The sequence below is a fragment of the Alosa sapidissima genome, chromosome 18, assembly GCF_018492685.1.
Source record: "Alosa sapidissima isolate fAloSap1 chromosome 18, fAloSap1.pri, whole genome shotgun sequence".
Classification (NCBI taxonomy): Eukaryota; Metazoa; Chordata; class Actinopteri; order Clupeiformes; family Clupeidae; genus Alosa; species Alosa sapidissima.
In genome coordinates, this window is record NC_055974.1 from 27,866,392 (window position 1) to 27,886,391 (window position 20,000).

Sequence of the window (20,000 nt, forward strand, 5' to 3'; positions counted from 1 at the left end):
CAATGTGAGAAAGGATATTCTCTGACTCGGCCAATGTGAGAGAGGATATTCTCTGACTCGTTCAATGTAAGAGAGGATATTCTCTGACTCGACTACTTTTAAACATAAAACACAATGTGAGAGAGGATATTCTCTGACTCGTCCAATGTGAGAGAGGATATTCTCTGACTCGTCCAATGTAAGAGAGGATATTCTCTGACTCGACCAATGTGAGAGAGGATATTCTCTGACTCGACTACTTTTAAACATAAAACACAATGTAAGAGAGGATATTCTCTGACTCGACTACTTTTAAACAGAAAACACAATGTGAGAGAGGATATTCTCTGACTCGTCCAATGTGAGAGAGGATATTCTCTGACTCGACTACTTTTAAACATAAAACACAAGGAGTTCATTCCTCAACATAAAACACAATGGGCCCTATCATGACAGTCTAAAACGCATGGACGCAGGCAAAAAGCTTATTTAAATTTAGTGGGATGTCCAGTCCACTTTGGGAGTGTTTTCGTTATCAAACATCTTGGCAGATAGCGCAACAAGGCGTTCCTAGGTTTCTTAATCAGTCATGGGTGTGTTTTGGACGTGACATCATTTAAACCAATAAGAATAACATCTGTCATTCCCTTTAAAGGCACACTATGCAGGTTTTTTAGCTTAATATGCAAGTTTTTTAGCTTAATTTACCTTCACTAAACAGCTTCAGAGTCATTGGAATGGTTATATGACTTTTTTCGGGTTGAATGGTGGCCGTCTCGCTTCTGTGAGTGGAAAAACCACCCTTGCAACTGTGGGCCGGCGGGCCGACAGCCTCAGTGTCAGGAAGTATAACGAGTGTAACAAACTGCTTTACTGCATTCAAATACACATACACGCCAGGCACCGGCTAGAAAAATGTAGCGATGGAGTTTCTCAGACATTCGTCATGACAGAGCCAGCGAAAAAGAAGCAAAAACCGAGAAAACAGTACTTTACTAACACTTACAAGCTGCATGTTAACAGTTAGTTAATGTTATTCAGAGGCGGATAGAGTACACAGCTTCATTACTTGAGTAAAAGTACAGACACCCTTTGCTAAATTTTACTCAAGTACAAGTAAAAGTACAACAGTCAGATGTCTACTTAAGTAAAAGTACTGAAGTACTTGTTTTTAAAAGTACTTGAGTATCAAGAGTACAAGAGTAGCCTACATTTTCTAAATATTGCATTACTACTGCCACAGTGCTTACATTTATGTACAGAAATGTCCTACATGGAGTTATGAAAAATGTTAGTGTTTATACCTTGGAGAATGTAAAATGAATTGGAAGTAAAATCAACTGACACTTTCATCGTTTTTACCATGTTGCCAGGGATGGGCAGAATTTCTAATACATGTATTTAAAATACAAAATACTATTTTGTAATTGAAACACTTGAAACGAAAACTATCATTAACTTGTTCAGAAAATTGAAATAGTCTGGCGAGGTGGGGCCACAGGTTGGCACATTCCCAGGATGGACCTGCTGCGTCTTCATCCATTGTTTCATCCATGGTCTGACCATGGAGTTGACTTTGGTGGAAAGCTGAAGGTGATAGGCTGACCCAATCAGTGGCACCTGCACAATCCAATCACGTTTGAGAGGGAAACAACAAATTGAGGGTTTCTGAGATTTTTCTTTTTTCCTTTTTTTTTTAGAAGTAGTAACGGGTACTCACAGTTATGGATAGAAATGTAGTGGAGTAAAGAGTACAATATTTGCCTCTCAAATGTACTTAAGTAAAGTCATGAGTACTCCCCAAAAATGATACTCGAGTAAAGTACAGATCCCTCAAAATTGTACTCAAGTACTGTACTCAAGTAAATGTACTCCGTTACTGTCCGTCTCTGATGTTATTAAAGGATAACAACCATTAACTAACTGTTAGTAATGAATTGTTAACAGCTTATTATGCACTGTTAATACCTAATAAGCACATGTTATTCTAAAGCGTTACCAATTACTTTCACAATTGACTGACAATGGGTTACCATCGAAAACATAGCCTGGAAAAAGGAACACTTACCCCAATAATGTTCAAATGACTGAATAAAAAAACATTTATCTTGCAGAGGAGTTGCTTATATCTCGTGACAGTGCGTCTTCAGCTGTGCTTCATATTTGCCTCTCCGTCATTATCAATTTGCAAATGATGGTGAATAAATACTCATTGTGAGATGTATTTCGTAATATCTTTATTCTAATTATGTTTCCCATTGTAATTGTGTCATTTGTAATATTTTGCATGAATGTGCCGTGTGCCAGTGCGTGTTTGTGGATGAGAGAAGCATGGTGCGTTGTGCACCGCCCACATCACTGTTGATAATGCGCTCTTTAAATAACATACAAACAACTCGCCATGGACTTCTGACCAGGTTTCTCTTGGTCAGTGGCGCAATGCGTTTTAGGTAGTGTACGATAGCGATCCCCTCCTTAGGTTGTTAATTCCCACACCCCTTGGCGCGTTGCTCAATAGGGCACAATGAGTTCATTCCCGTAACTGCTTTTATACCTAAAAACCTTAACTGTTCCCGTAACTGCTTTTATACCTACAAAAACCTAGTCTGTGGGTCTGTCATCAGCAAGGACATAATTAAGAGACCACTGCAAATTTGAATATGACCGTCAACTCATTCGAATGTCACTCAACCGTATGACATCAGAAAAATGTGCAGTAGTCTCTTATTTTTTTCCAGAGCTGTACAGTATATACAGCAGGGGAAATACTGTAAGTATTGAATTGAATTAATTATCGTCAATGTTTGTTTTCAGTAAGCATACTTCCAGTGAGGCTATGCGCATGACATTTTCACCAGATATTAGTATTTACTGAGGTAATCCACAAAAAAAATCTAAACATTAAAATCCATAAGTAGAAAGGATAAGTTATGTATAATAAAGTAGAATGACACAGGGAAAAAATATTGAATGTGCCTACTGACATTTCTTAAATTAAAAATTATATGTGGAAAAGCCTTTGTTTGTAATAATAGCTTCAAGACATTTCCTGTATGACAAAATTAATCAGTTGCAGTATTCAGCTGTGATTTTGGCACATTCTTCTAAACAGATCAAGTCTTTAAATCTTGAAGATTCCAGGGGTCCCCTTTTGTGAATCCTGATCTTAAGTTCAAGAAATGTTCGGCTGGATTTAAGTCAGGGCCTTGATTTCCTTACTCTGAAACACATTAAGAGTTTCCTTTGCTGTATGCCTTGGATCGTTGTCCTGCTGGAAGGCCTACCCACATCTCATCCTCATCATCCTGGTGGATCGCAAGATTCTCCCAGAAAAAAAGGATCCATTCATCATCCTTCTGTATGAAGTCTGTCAGTACCATAAGGTGAAAAACCGCATTGTGATGCCTCCACCTCCAAGCCTCACTGTTGGTATGGTATCTGTAGGGTGATGTACTGTGCCATTTCTCCTCCAAACATCATGTGTAGTATGAAAACCAAAAATATCAATTTTGCTCTCGTCTGGCCAGACTACATTATCTCAGTATTTCAACGGCTTGTCCAAATGTTGTGTAGCAAACTTTAAATGAGCCTTGACATGTTTTTATTCAGCAATGGAGTCGTGCGGGGCGAGTGTGCATAGAGGCCGTGGCATGATTTTCTCTGTAACAATTGTACCTGCTGCCTCCCAGTCTTTCTGGAGCATTCTCCAAGTGGTCCTTGGCTCTTGGGCTACTCTTTTGACTACCTCTCTGACTCCATGGTCAGAAATCTTGCAAGGAACTCCTGGCCGGTTGATGATACAGTGATGTTCCTTCTACTTGCAGATAATGACCCCAATGCTGCTTATTGGAAGATTCTGAAGTTTTGAAATGCATCTGTAACCAATTCCATTGATTTGTTTTGCAACTATAAGGTTCCAAGGGTTTTGGGAGAGCTCTTTGCTTTTACATTATGAGAGGTTTCTTGTGTGACAACTTGGTAACGAAAAACCTTTTTATAACACATGAATATGTACTAACCCAGATTATATTAATTTGCACAGATAGGAGGGATAATTACTCTCCACTTAAAGATTCCAGCTCGTTCCTTACCTTGGTGTACTGCTTTTTCTTAACATGTTCAATACTTTTTTCCTGTGCTACTTATGGACTTGAACCCCGACCAGTAGGCACGGCTGAAGTGCCCTTGTGCAAGGCACCTAACCCCTCACTGCTCCCCGAGTGCCGCTGTTGTTGCAGGCAGCTCACTGTGCCGGGATTAGTGTGTGCTTCATCTCACTGTGGACTGAGTGTGTTTCACTAATTCACAGATTGGGATAAATGCAGAGACCAAATTTCCCTCACGGGATCAAAAGAGTATATATACTTATACTTATATACTTATATATATATATATATATATATATATATATATATATATATATATATATATATGTGGATTAGTTAATACTAATGTCTTGAACATTTCATAATAAGCAAATAGCCTCACTGGAAGTACTTACTGAAAAAAATGTTATATATATCCCTCTCTCGCTCTCTCTCTCCATCTCTCTCTCTCTTCCATTCTCTCTCTCCATCTCGCCCTCTCTCTCCCATTCTCTCTCTCCATCTCTCTCTCTCCATCTCGCTCTCTCTCTCCATCTCTCTCTCTCTCCATCTCTCTCTCCATCTCTCTCTCTCCATCTCGCCCTCTCTCTCCCATTCTCTCTCTCCATCTCTCTCTCTCTCCCATTCTCTCTCTCCATCTCTCTCTCTCTCCATCTCGCTCTCTCCATCTCGCTCTCTCTCTCCACGTCTCTGCCAGTGCTGTTCAGTGAGGGGATGCTAATCAGGCTTAGCGCGTGCGTTCATTAGCTGCCTACGCGTCCCCCGCTGCCTGCTGCCCCGGTCAGTCGGAGAGTGGCGGGCGAACAAACTGAGGACGTGGGCAGCCTGCCGCCGACGAGTCGACCTAATCACTCTCCACGTCCCCGTCCCCACTCGTTTGGATAATCACTTAGTCACAGCCACAGAGCCTTCCTGGCACATACACTTTCCTACTGCACTCACTTTTACATAACTGCCACACTGTGTCCCTCGCTACAAGCACCACATGCAGATAAGGTGTGTGTGTGTGTGTGTGTGTGTGTGTGGGCAGGAAGGTGTGTGTGTGTGTGTGTGTGTGTGTGTTTGTGTGTGTGTGTGTGCATGTGCATCTGTGTCTGTATGCATGTACATTGACAGTTATGTGTGTGTCCATGTGTGTGTGTGTATACAATGGCTGTTGTCACTATGTGGCTTTTATTAAAATGCGGAGATGTGTTTTGTGAACAGGTTTGATTGTCATTTCCGCAGAATCAGACAGAATCGGATGAAGATGTCTGTCTGTCTGTCTGTCTGTCTCTGTCAACACAGGATTGGTTGCTGTGATCAACTCCCCTACTCAGCCAAGCTGTTGTGACAGGCGCGTCGATGACATTTAATTAACTGATGGAAGGTCACCACTGGAGCCCTGTAATGGTCAGTCACTTCCACAGGCTTGAGCCTTTTGAATGTGAGAATGCCAGAGACTGGTTAACACATTCCACCTGATATGTCTTTCTGACTGGGAGAGAGAGCTCAGGCTCTGGTTAACTCAATGCCACACGTATTACAGCTGGTTAACTCAATGCCACATGTCCTTCAGCTGGTTAACTCAATGCCACACGTATTACAGCTGGTTAACTCAATGCCACACGTATTACAGCTGGTTAACTTAACGCCACACGTCTTTCAGCTGGTTAACTAACGCAACACGTCTTACAGCTGTTTAACTCAACGCCATGCACACATCTTTCAGCTGGTTAACTCAACGCCATGCACACATCTTTCAGCTGGTTAACTTAACACCACACGTATTACAGCTGGTTAACTTAATACCACACGTCTTTCAGCTGGTTAACTAACGCCACACCACACCTGGGGGTTCCTTTGAAATTCTGGCTGTTAAACAAACCATTTTAATGCAGTTTGGGAGGGACAGAAACAGAGGCGATTCTAGAGTCTGTGGGGGCCCTAAGCAAAAATTCCTAGGGGGCCCTACCAACCAGGGTTCATCACCAATATGTTAGGCTGAAAAATAATCTGACATAAAAAACCTTGTTATTTTGAAAATATAAATGTAGCCTAAAGAATGAAAAATGAATAAATAACTAAAAAATAATACAGTAAATGAATACAATAAATTACTTTAAAAACCTTTTTACAAAATATAAAGTTTTATTGGGGTCCTATCCAAAATTAGTCATTAATTTATATTGATGAACTCTGTTTTCATCTCCCCTTTCAATATTGTGAATAGTAAATGTGGGCACTACAACATGAGGCACTAGGCTACAATAATGGCATTGATGGACAGTTTAACACGGAGCCTGGTTTATTCTAATTACTTCTTTGGATAAAGTCTATCTTACTTTTATTCTTAAATAGGCTACTTGGTTGGCCCATCTCCTGACAATGTTACAATGCTTAGCCTACAGTAGAAGCGAGAAGCAAACTACAGGAGTTGAAGCTGGGAGAAAAGCTGGGCCTATTAAGAGAAATGGAAAGAAAATGTTGCATTCATCTTACCCGGTTTCACAATGCAAAGCCTGTGTATCTGATATGCAACAACGCTGCTGCTGTTTGAAAAGACTATCATAACGCACTACAAAACACAGCGGCACCTTCAAGGTGGCCTAACTGCTCCAAACAGAAGCACAAAAGCGCAATATTGAAGTGCTGGCCGAGGGCTATGCACAGCTAGCAGGATAAAGTGCGTTCTGGTGTTCTTTCTCATATTTGTTTAAGCACCTACTCACAGTTTAATTGGTGAATAGCCTAGGCTATATGTAAATGTATATTGTATAATAAAAGATTAAACAAATTGGACTGCCAGAATAATTTGGCTGTGCAACTAATTTCAGAGGCTTTGGCTGCCTGTTGCCGACCCATGTCGTAGCCTAAATTTGAGGTGTTTCAGTGATATTTTAATTCCATGTCGACTGAGCCGACAGGGAGTTTTTTTTAAAAAAGAGTTCAGAACTGCGTTAGTGTTCATGACTACAGAGGGAAGGCAGATTAGAAAGTGTCTGCTCTAAAAAAAATCAACGCGTTATACTTGGTCCTTAGCCAAATCGCATCGCAATTGACGCATTATGGCTGATCTCCTTGCTTAACTAGTTGTAACTGTCGCTAGCTAGCTCAGGTTTATTGTCATATAGATGTAGCAAACCATGTTCAATCTTTCTGCCAATTAACAATAGCCTACCATAACTTCATTGAGTCAATGCCAAACTCCGATGTTGATCCGTCATCACTTTGCACCCTCGATTAACGTTTACCACAGTAGCCTAAATATGTAGGCTATACGGATTCTTTGAACTCTTTTGTACACAGATCCTCTGTTTATAAGTCCATAGCATACATGCACAGATGCACTGTCTGAACAACAGGACAGGAGCACGCAAAATCACTCAATCATTCAAGATCTACGGACGAAATTCTCGCTAGTCCCATCGGCAAACACGCTGAGACCAGGTCTGGGGTGCCTCCTAGCAGCTCAGGGCTCCAAGCAGTTGCCTGCCTTGCCTATTGACAAGGTGCGCCTCTGGATAGAAATACAAGCAAGCAAGCAATCTTTAACTCAGCTAGGTGACGTGAACATTGGCTACCTGCATATGGTTAGCCTATCACTTCACTGCTTGACACTATCCTACATGGAGACATATTTCACGTTAATAATGGAGATGTTAGAAAAACTAGCTTTTGTTTAACGGAGATGCATATCATCTCCCTCCCTGTTTGCGCAACAGCCCACATTCTGCGTTCACTCCAGCAAGACGAATGAAATAAAAGCTTTTTAAAGTGGTCATCGCCATAGGCTATTTGCTACGATATTCAGCTCTGTTAGGCCTGCAACAAGTTACAATTTAAATTCTTTTGTGCAGTAGGCTATCCAATTGCTATGCTGTTTTCATGGACAGTTACAGGAATCCACTTCATTCCTTGTTTTAAATATGGTTGCTTCTAGCCTAGGGCCTTCCCACGTTATCTCCAAAGTGGTTCCGTTTTTCTCATTTTTACTTGCGCAAAAGCGCACACACATTGAATGAGCACTCATACCACTGCCACCTAATTTTATGCCTCTTTATTTGATGACACCAAATTAAGAAGTATTTTCTGATCGGGGAAACTTTTAGTTTATGTTTCTTTCGGTCCGCGGTTCCATAATATCATTCAATGGTACCAGCAGAAGCCGGACATAATTAAAATACATGGGTCCATGGACCAGCAATCTACTCGTTGAGTAGGCTCATAGTTTGAGAAACAGCAGATTTGAGACAGAGAAAGCATATGCTTTGGGAACAGAATGCATGATTCTGTTGCGTTGTGTTAGCGCTAGTACGGTGTTGGCTGACCACAAAATCATGCTGCTTCATTTGTTTTCTTGACGTAACTTTGGGGGTGCTCAGGTTAGGGGTTGGGATTGAATTTGGTTAAGGCGATGTTAAGTGGACAATTAGACACTCTGATCTCCCATGTCAGCTAAGATAAGCTGTAGGTGGACTATCCAGATAGAGTACCACAGGAGTGTGTGTGCAGGAGTGTGTGTGCGGTGGTGGGGGTGGTGGTGGTGTGTGTGTGTGTGGTGGTGGGGGTGGTGGTGGTGTGTGTGTCATCCGATAATAATCCAGCACAGAGATCATCACACTCCACCTGCCTCCCGCTGTAATCCCTCTGGTTGCCCTCGCTCAATCAGAGGACAACCTGCTGCTGTTTGATACGTGTGTGTGTGTGTGTGTGTGTGTGTGCGTGTGTGTGTGTGTGTGTTTGTATGCATGAGTCACAGCGATCCACAGGGTATTGATTGGTGTCTTTGGTAGGAGTTCATGGAGGAGGGGATGCCTGTCTGTGTGGTAAGACTCTGTCTGTGTGGTAAGACTCTGTCTGGTGCAGAGTGCTGCAAGCCAAGGCCTCTCACATGGCCTGGAGCCCCTATTAGTCCATGAGCCAGGGCCCCAAATTTGAGCCATCGGTATCATTTGGGGGGACTACTGTATGTCTCATAGTGATTTTTGGCAAGGTATACACCCCTAGTACTAGAAAAATCACAATAGCAGTGCAGGGGTGGTAGCAAAATCACTTTTTTTTCAGCTCATGAAGTTACTAAGATTTACTAAGATAAATTCTGTTTTTAAAATCTTGTGTATATCTTGTTTGTGCTCATGGTATGGATATTGTCAATATTCTATAATATGGTGCTTGGTATCATTGGAAAGGGGACCTTTTAGGCTTTCATTTAAGCCCAGTGCTGAATCTGTCTGACAAACACAGACGTCACATGACTTCTTTAAACCAGAAATAACATATTTTCTCACAATTTCCGCCTAAACGGCCTGGGAACATACTGTACAGTCCAAATTTGGTGAGTTTCTGATCATTACTTCCAAAGATATATGTGACAAAGCATGTGACAAAGATCCCCTTTCCAATGATACCAAGCACTATATTATAGAATATTGACAATATCCCTACCATGAGCACAAACAAATATACACCAGATTTTAACTTAGGGGGTTAGTAACTTCATGAGCTGAAAAAAGTGATTTCGCTAACACCCCTACACTGCTATCATGATTTTCCTAGTACTAGGGATGTATACCTTGCCAAAAAACAATGATAGCATTTGTCCCCCCAATGATACCCCCCTGGGTCATGGACTATATACCACATCAGCATGTTGTGCCTCTACTCTATACCACATCAGCATGTTGTGCCTCTACTCTACTCTATATCACATCAGCATGTTGTGCCTCTACTCTACTCTATACCACATCAGCATGTTGTGCCTCTACTCTACTCTATACCACATCAGCATGTTGTGCCTCTACTCTATACCACATCAGCATGTTGTGCCTCTACTCTACTCTATACCACATCAGCATGTTGTGCCTCTACTCTATATCACATCAGCATGTTGTGCCTCTACTCTACTCTATACCACATCAGCATGTTGTGCCTCTACTCTACTCTATACCACATCAGCATGTTGTGCCTCTACTCTATATCACATCAGAATGTTGTGCCTCTACTCTACTCTATACCACATCAGCATGTTGTGCCTCTACTCTACTCTATACCACATCAGCATGCTGTGCCTCTACTCTATACCACATCAGAATGTTGTGCCTCTACTCTACTCTATACCACATCAGCATGTTGTGCCTCTACTCTATATCACATCAGAATGTTGTGCCTCTACTCTATACCACATCAGCATGTTGTGCCTCTACTCTACTCTATACCACATCAGCATGTTGTGCCTCTACTCTATACCACATCAGCATGTTGTGCCTCTACTCTACTCTATACCACATCAGCATGTTGTGCCTCTACTCTACTCTATACCACATCAGCATGTTGTGCCTCTACTCTATACCACATCAGCATGTTGTGCCTCTACTCTACTCTATACCACATCAGCATGCTGTGCCTCTACTCTATACCACATCAGAATGTTGTGCCTCTACTCTACTCTATACCACATCAGCATGTTGTGCCTCTACTCTATATCACATCAGAATGTTGTGCCTCTACTCTATACCACATCAGCATGTTGTGCCTCTACTCTACTCTATACCACATCAGCATGTTGTGCCTCTACTCTATACCACATCAGCATGTTGTGCCTCTACTCTACTCTATACCACATCAGCATGTTGTGCCTCTACTCTACTCTATACCACATCAGCATGTTGTGCCTCTACTCTACTCTATACCACATCAGCATGTTGTTCCTCTACTCTATACCACATCAGCATGTTGTGCCTCTACTCTACTCTATACCACATCAGCATGTTGTGCCTCTACTCTATACCACATCAGCATGTTGTGCCTCTACTCTATACCACATCAGCATGTTGTGCCTCTACTCTACTCTATACCACATCAGCATGTTGTGCCTCTACTCTATATCACATCAGCATGTTGTGCCTCTACTCTACTCTATACCACATCAGCATGTTGTGCCTCTACTCTACTCTATACCACATCAGCATGTTGTGCCTCTACTCTATACCACATCAGCATGTTGTGCCTCTACTCTACTCTATACCACATCAGCATGTTGTGCCTCTACTCTACTCTATACCACATCAGCATGTTGTGCCTCTACTCTACTCTATACCACATCAGCATGTTGTGCCTCTACTCTATACCACATCAGCATGTTGTGCCTCTACTCTACTCTATACCACATCAGCATGTTGTGCCTCTACTCTATACCACATCAGCATGTTGTGCCTCTACTCTACTCTATACCACATCAGCATGTTGTGCCTCTACTCTATATCACATCAGCATGTTGTGCCTCTACTCTACTCTATACCACATCAGCATGTTGTGCCTCTACTCTACTCTATACCACATCAGCATGTTGTGCCTCTACTCTATACCACATCAGCATGTTGTGCCTCTACTCTATACCACATCAGCATGTTGTGCCTCTACTCTACTCTATACCACATCAGCATGTTGTGCCTCTACTCTACTCTATACCACATCAGCATGTTGTGCCTCTACTCTACTCTATACCACATCAGCATGTTGTGCCTCTACTCTATACCACATCAGCATGTTGTGCCTCTACTCTACTCTATACCACATCAGCATGTTGTGCCTCTACTCTATACCACATCAGCATGTTGTGCCTCTACTCTATACCACATCAGCATGTTGTGCCTCTACTCTACTCTATACCACATCAGCATGTTGTGCCTCTACTCTATATCACATCAGCATGTTGTGCCTCTACTCTACTCTATACCACATCAGCATGTTGTGCCTCTACTCTACTCTATACCACATCAGCATGTTGTGCCTCTACTCTATACCACATCAGCATGTTGTGCCTCTACTCTACTCTATACCACATCAGCATGTTGTGCCTCTACTCTACTCTATACCACATCAGCATGTTGGCCTTACAGTGATTTACAGAAAGACATTACAACATTGGAGTGACAGTGCAGAGGAGACCGTAGCTAGATATTACTACTGCATATATCACACACACACACACACACAAGGGTTTCCGTTGTCCAGTAATTACCGGACATTGGCCGGAAAAAAAATGAAATGTCTGACAAAATTAAATCTCTCCGGTCAAATTGTCCGATTGAAATTGGCTAATAATCCCGTCCCCTAACGCAATCTGAATTTGAGAATAAGCCTTAATATGTAAGCCTGTATTATACGTCCTCTGGCTATGTTTTTAAATGAACAGGCTCTACCGTTTGAAAAGTAGGCTATTAAACAACACGCATAGCCTATGCTGCATTTCAAATAAGAAGCGCACGCTTAAAATGTCCATGTTAAACAACGAACAAATGAGTGAGGCGGTTCAAACATGGCCAGGCCCAGGCAGACTAGCCTTAAAAGTTTTTTCAGAGGCCAGACACGATGGATGATGATAAATTGGTAACGTCTGAAGCCTGGCCGCTCCAAGACACTGTCATTCTCTGTGTACACTGGACATGCAACTGTGTTCTTTAGGGTTAGGGCCTCCTCGACGAGGAGATTGCTGGTCCGCTGATAATTTCCGGCACAATTAAAGGGACACCAGGCAACGTTTTCATGTTAATTAATCATCTTCGTAAGTCGGTATATGGTTAAATGACTCATTACGGGGCGAATGAAGGCTCTCTCGCCCGCCCCTACTGCCTGTAGGAAGAATATCCCACTTGCAAGTTCGGTGTATCCTACCCGCCGACAGAAGCAGGATCAGTTTACAGCACAGAGGCAGGCTAACAAAACGCTAGAGATTGTTGCAAACGTGTGTATAATGGTAGAGCCGGCGAAGAAGCAGCGAAAACCCTTGACTGAAGACGCAAAGAAAAGGAAAAGAGCTTCAGACCGAGCGAGGGGGAGTTTCGTAGAGAAAAAGCATCAGGCTTGCCTGGTGTCCCTTTAAACTGTATCATTGAACTGTGGGCTGAAAGAAAAATAAACTAAACATTTCCCAGAATAAGCAACATTTCTTAATTAATTGTTATCAAATAAAGAGGCATAGCTTAGGGGGTAGTGGTGTGAGCGCTCATTCTTGTGTGTGCACATCTGTGCAAGTTAAACAGTCACCACTGGAGATAACGTGGGTAGCAGCAACAAACAACGTAGCCTTTTTAAAACCACGAACGAAGCGGACTCTTGCTGTCCATGAAAACATAGATACTGGCTAGATCTTGTTAGGCATGTTTAAGTTAGGCTAATGAACACGTTGCATTCTATACAGCCTGATTATGTCATTCTTTAAGCTACATAGCCTGTCTCCAGTTTTCCTCAATTTGACTAATTAAGAAGTGATAATAGATATTTGACCGACATATCATCAAAATGTCCGGAAAAAGAAACCTCTGCCGGTCACTTTGACCGGCACCATTTTTTTCTAGCGGAAACTCTGATACACACACACACACACACACACTCTCACACACACACAGTGATATATTACTACTGCATGTGTCAACACTATTTCTCTAACCTAGAGTGTGTGTCAACGCTAGTACTGTAACCTAGAGAGTGTCAACACTAGTACTGTAACCTAGAGAGTGTGTAGGGATCTTTGGACTGACCTCACAAGGCACTCTGGAGGGTACCAGCAGCAGGGGGGCTTTGGCTGCAACGGCTCCCCCAGCAGAGAGCTTCTTCTCCAGCCTGGCGTCGGGTCCAGATGCCCTACGGGAGACGGGCTCCATGGATGTGACCTGTCCACCTGTCAGACCAACGCACGGAGGAGGAGAGGGTTACTTAGATCCTGTGGCGGCTAGACACTGATGAGCTCTGCTGTGCTGTGCGGGGGGTCGTGGGAGGCTAATTGGCTTTACGCTTGCCTACAGGCACTAGCTTTGTCTGGAAGAGCCGCTGTTCGAAAAGTGCCTTTCCTCAACAAACAGCAGCTTGATCTTCATAAGAAAAACAAAAAGTATTTTTGTGTGTGGCGTACATCCTCAAAAAGACACTCTTGTAGGGAGTGGAATTAGGGGGCAATCAGACAGGATGCGGTTTTTGCAGTGATGTGCGCCTTGTTTGGTTTTGACAGTAAGCGTCGTGTACACTGCATGCGCCCCAGAGCAGTGACGTGCGCCTTGTTTGGTTTTGGCAGTAAGCATCGTGTACGCTGCTTATGCGCCCCAGAGCAGTGATGTGCGCCTTGTTTGGTTTTGACAGTAAGCGTCGTGTACGCTGCTTATGCGCCCCAGAGCAGTGATGTGCGCCTTGTTTGGTTTTGACAGTAAGCGTCGTGTACACTGCATGCGCCCCAGAGCAGTGACGTGCGCCTTGTTTGGTTTTGGCAGTAAGCGTCGTGTACGCTGCTTATGCGCCCCAGAGCAGTGACGTGCGCCTTGTTTGGTTTTGACAGTAAGCGTCGTGTACGCTGCTTATGCGCCCCAGAGCAGTGACGTGCGCCTTGTTTGGTTTTGACAGTAAGCGTCGTGTACGCTGCTTATGCGCCCCAGAGCAGTGACGTGCGCCTTGTTTGGTTTTGACAGTAAGCGTCGTGTACGCTGCTTATGCGCCCCAGAGCAGTGACGTGCGCCTTGTTTGGTTTTGGCAGTAAGCGTCGTGTACGCTGCTTATGCGCCCCAGAGCAGTGACGTGCGCCTTGTTTGGTTTTGACAGTAAGCGTCGTGTACACTGCTTATGCGCCCCAGAGCAGTGACGTGCGCCTTGTTTGGTTTTGGCAGTAAGCGTCGTGTACACTGCATGCGCCCCAGAGCAGTGATGTGCGCCTTGTTTGGTTTTGACAGTAAGCGTCGTGTACGCTGCTTATGCGCCCCAGAGCAGTGACGTGCGCCTTGTTTGGTTTTGGCAGTAAGCGTCGTGTACGCTGCTTATGCGCCCCAGAGCGCCTTGCGGTTTTTTTTTTGCGCCTGCTGCGCCTTTTTCGCTTGTTTGAAAAAAGAGTCCAACTCCAAGTGGAAAAACGCCTGCGTATTGTATGAAAACATGGTGCACCTGGCGTTTTATGAGCAGCAAAGCGCGTCCTGTCCAATCATCCCCTTACACCATATTCTAACTGACCCTTACACCGTATCCTAACTGCGTGCGATGCGAGAGAGAGTTAGGGAAAAAATAAGTTTGATTCCATCGAAATGCCCTAGCTGGGCACGCCACGACACAGTGTTGTGCACAGCTATGTGGCGTAACGTTTTTGAGCAGGACTTTTGTTGGACGCCCCCATTTCTGTGTCCTTTCTGTCGCTCGCATTGCTCCGATATTTTCAACGTGAAATATGACTGCATAATACTCCATCGGCTCCAACTAATTCAGAATTCTGCAGCAAGGATTATTATAGGCTCCAAATCCACTAGTCATGTAACACCATTACTGATGCAACTGCACTGGCTTCCAGTTGCCTACAGAATACATTTCAAAGTCCTACTCCTGGCATACAAGGCACTACACAATTATACCCCCACCTACCTCACTGACCTCCTAGAAGTCTACACTCCTGCCCGCTCACTGAGATCCTCCTCAGCAGGCCTACTGCATGTCCCTAATGTGAACCTCAGCACCCAGGGAGAGAGGGCTTTCAGCTACATAGCCCCCAAGCTGTGGAATTCACTGCCAGCCTACATGAGACAATGTGACTCAATTACTGACTTTAAAAGCACACTTAAAACATATCTCTTCAAGATGGCTTATGGACTGACTGACTGACTGACTGATTTTTACTTTTTTTATTTTTACTTTTAATTTATTTTTTTGAGATGACTATAATTTTACAACCTTTTTGTTTTGTTTATTTGTGAAGTGACCTTGGGTGACATGAAAGGTGCTCTAAATAAAATGTATTATTATTATTATTATTATTATTATTATAATAGAATAGATATTTAATGGATTCATGGTGGTCAGAGAACACTCAATACTACACGACAGTCGCTCGCACGCGTGCAGTTAGGACGTGCTGTTACAGCTACATTTTTCCTGAATCTTTGTCTGCATCCCGAGCGTAGACGCAGTGTCCTTTTCCTGCAGGAGGTCCATCATGCAGCTGGAGAACAGAAGCCAGATGTGTGGTGCAGTCTGTCTGCTCGTGAGGTTCTCTATGCTGCTGCTCAGCTGCGCTGGGATGAACGCCGCGATTAGCACCACTGACACACACATGGCTGAAATGCATCCTGACGGGCGCACTATGGTTTAGTGAACCCACAGATAGGGACAGTCATATATATATACACACACACACACACACACATGCACACACATATCTCTAGGCAGTGCTGCAACAAACACTAAGATTCACACAGCTGCAATGCGAACGAAACACATCCTGATGGCTCTGCAGACAGATAGACAGACAGACAGGCAGACAGACAGACAGACAGGCAGGCAAACAGACAGACAGACAGTCAGACAGACAGGCAGACAGGTAGACAGGCAGACAGGCAGGCAGGCAGGCAGACAGGCAGGCAGGCAGACAGACAGACAGACAGGCAGGCAGGCAGGCATACCAGTGGACAGAGCATCTGTGCAGTGGCTGGAGAGGGGAGCGCTCCAGTATAAACAGACTTTACCAGAGGGGTCATTTCCTCTGGATCATATAATTGGCCTGGTCACTAAGCAGTATAGGTGAAACAGTGGTGTGTAAGGTGTGTGTGTGTCTGTAAGTGCATGTGTATCTGTGTGTGTGTGCACATGTGCGTGTGTATTTATGTGTGTCTGCGTGATTGCATAGTCTGTCTGTGTGTGTGTCTATGTGTGTGTGTGTGTGTGTGTGTGTGTGTGTGTGTCTACGTGACTGTGTGTGAGCGTGTGTGTGTGTGTATATGTGTGTGTGACTGTGCGTGTGCGTGTGTGTGTCTACATGACTGTGTGTGTGTGTGTATGTGTGTGTGTGTGTGTGTGTGTCTACGTGACTGTGTGTGAGTGTATGTGTGTGTGTATATGTGTGTGTGTGTGTGTGTAAGTGTATATGTGTGTGTGTGTGTGTGTGAGTGTATATGTGTGTGTGCTTGTGCACACTCATTTCTCATCACTGACGAACTTCTGTGCAGCTTGTCAAGATGCTCATCTGTTCATCTGATATGGTGAATGATTCTGTGTGTGTGTGTGTGTGTGTGTGTGTGTGTGTGTGTGTGTGTAAGAGGGAGAGGGAGAGAGAGAGAGAGAGAGAGAGAGAGTGTGTGTGTGTGAGATATGATGAATGATTCTGTATTTGATTGTGCTTAGAACCAAACACTCCTCCATCTCTGCAGAAACAGCCTGGAAGAGGAAACGTGTTTGCTATACATTTTATTTTCCCAGTAATATGTCTGAAACGTGTTTCCTATACATTTTATTTTCCCAGTAATATGTCTGAAACGTGTTTCCTATACATTTTATTTTCCCAGTAATATGTCTGAAACGTGTTTCCTATACATTTTATTTTTCCGGTAATATGTCTGAAACGTGTTTGCTATACATTTTATTTTCCCAGTAATATGTCTGAAACGTGTTTGCTATACATTTTATTATCCCAGTAATATGTCTGAAACGTGTTTGCTATACATTTTATTTTCCCAGTAATATGTCTGAAACGTGTTTGCTATACATTTTATTTTCCCAGTAATACAGTACGTCTGAAACGTGTTTCCTATACATTTTATTTTCCCAGTAATACAGTACGTCTGAAACGCGTTTCCTATACATTTTATTTTCACAGTAATATGCCTGAAAGATGTATAATGCCTTTCTGTTGAGCTTCATGCTGTTTTAATTATAAATCTGTAAACATTGCAAATTAATAAATGTAACATTGACTATATCTGTTCTCTCCCCTCCAAAAGGCCTGAGTTGCACCTGTGTCCTTAAATATGACCTAGCTTATTGATATGTTATAGCATTGTTATTATACCTTTTATAACAGGTTTATAACGAGTCTTGCATGCTATTATAGCATATCTTGAGATTCATTAGTGACTTTGAAGCCCAGTCCCTGCGGCTTTTCTCTCGGCACTACGTGGTGTGTGTGTGTGTGTGTGTGTGTGTGTGTGTGTGTGTGAGTGGACAAGGAATAGGTCAGATTTGCATGGGCGCGAATAACACACTTGACTGACGTCAGAGGAAATGAGCAGATTTGCATATGATTTGCCACTAACACACATACACACACACTCCTGACCTGAGCAACACCCTCGGCCAGTTCCTGCATCGCTCAGCTATTAACCCCTCATCCACTACCACAGGCTCCCACTGAACACCCCCACATACGCACACACACACACACACACACACACACACACACACACACACACACAGACACACACATCCACTACCACAGGCTCCCACTGATCACACCACATACTGTAGCAGAGATGGAGATGAAATGGTACGTCATGCCATTAACTCTCATGCTGCTCATACTGCTGATATGATCTCATGTTAATGCACAGTTATGGCCACACACACCCTCACTGACACACACAAACACACTCACTAACACTTCAATAGCCAAAAATGCACCATACAGTATGTAAACACAAAACACACACACTAAAACACACACACACACACACACACACACACACACACACACACATTCACTAACACTTCAATACACACAAATGCACATATGTAAACACAAAACACACACACTAACACACACACACACACACACACACAGAGAGAGAGAGAGAGAGAGAGAAAGACAGTTGGTCTCTGAGGTGTATCAAACTTGTCTTGTTTACCCCACAGCCATCACCTATATTTCTGTCTACTCTCTTCCTCTGTGCCTCTGTCTTCCCACATCTGGTCCCTGGACCAATGTGAGTGTAAGTCAGCATGACTTTAGGGTGTGTGTGTGTGTTTGTGTGTTGATGGGGGGGGGGGGCACATTAGTCAGAGACCTTTATAATACTCCCCCCCAACCCAACTATATCCTCCCACTCCTTGTCAGCCTTTATACAGTCAACACTGTTTGCATAGCAGAGGTGTAAAGTGTACTGACATAAGTGTGTGTGTGTGTGTGTTGAGAGTGAGTACTGTGTAAAGTGTACTGACATAAGTGCGTCACACTCCTCTTTCGACCTTCCATTACATTAGATTCCACATTCCGTTGTTTTCACTACAACTCCGCACATCAGCGTCAAACTGCCACCGCCGCTGCCACACAGACACACACACACACACACAAACACACACACAGACACACACAAACACACACACACACACACACAAACACACACACACACACACACACACACACACACACACACACAAACACACACACAGACACACACACACACACACACACACAGACACACACAAACACTATACACACACACACACAGACACACAAAAACACACACACACACACACACACACAGACACACACAAACACACACACACATAGACACACACAAACACACACACACACACACACAGACGGCAACACGTACCTTTGCGTACAATGTCGGCCACGGTGGCCGTGTACTCGTGGGCCTCCTGCTCGCTGGAGATCTGCAGGTAGACGTCCCCCTGCAGGGGCACCTGTTCCAGGAGCGGCGCCAGGCTGGGCACGCCGCACAGCAGCACCACCACCTGGCTGGGAGGCGTCAGTACACGCGCCAGAAAGAAGCGCCGCAGCGGGCAGAGCGCCTCCAGCAGCCCGCGCGACAGGATGAGCAGCTTGCAGCGGTACTGCACCAGGCACAGGAAGTCCTCCTGGCTCTTCCTGCCGGTCACCGTGGCGATGTCGTAGCAACAGATGCCCTCATCGGCAACAGGGCCGACGAGCACGGAGCGCATGTAGGACGCCCACTGCTCCGTCTCGGCCTCATAGATGATGAGAAGGTCAGCAGCTGGAGACAGAGGAATGGAGGGATGAATGAGAGAGAGGGGTGGAGAGAAAGAAAGAGAGAAGGAGGGATGGAGAGAGAGAGAGGAGGGGGTGGAGAGAAAGAGGGGGTGGAAAGAGAGGGGGATGGAGAGAGGGGGTGGAGAGAAAGAGAAAGAAGGAGGGATGGAGAGAGAGGGGGTGGA

At 44.0% G+C, this 20,000-nt stretch overlaps 1 protein-coding gene across 1 annotated transcript in view; it reads right to left on the reverse strand.

The window, feature by feature from the left end:
* Window positions 1–20,000, reverse strand: part of LOC121690442 (B-cell scaffold protein with ankyrin repeats-like) — an 86,454-nt gene that overhangs the window by 64,142 nt on the left and 2,312 nt on the right. The window contains exons 2-3 of the mRNA XM_042071006.1: window positions 19,418–19,819; window positions 13,607–13,746 (exon numbers count right to left, since the gene is read on the reverse strand). Of these exons, the coding sequence (XP_041926940.1) occupies window positions 13,607–13,746; window positions 19,418–19,819 (542 nt within the window). The remainder of the gene's footprint in view (window positions 1–13,606; window positions 13,747–19,417; window positions 19,820–20,000) is intronic.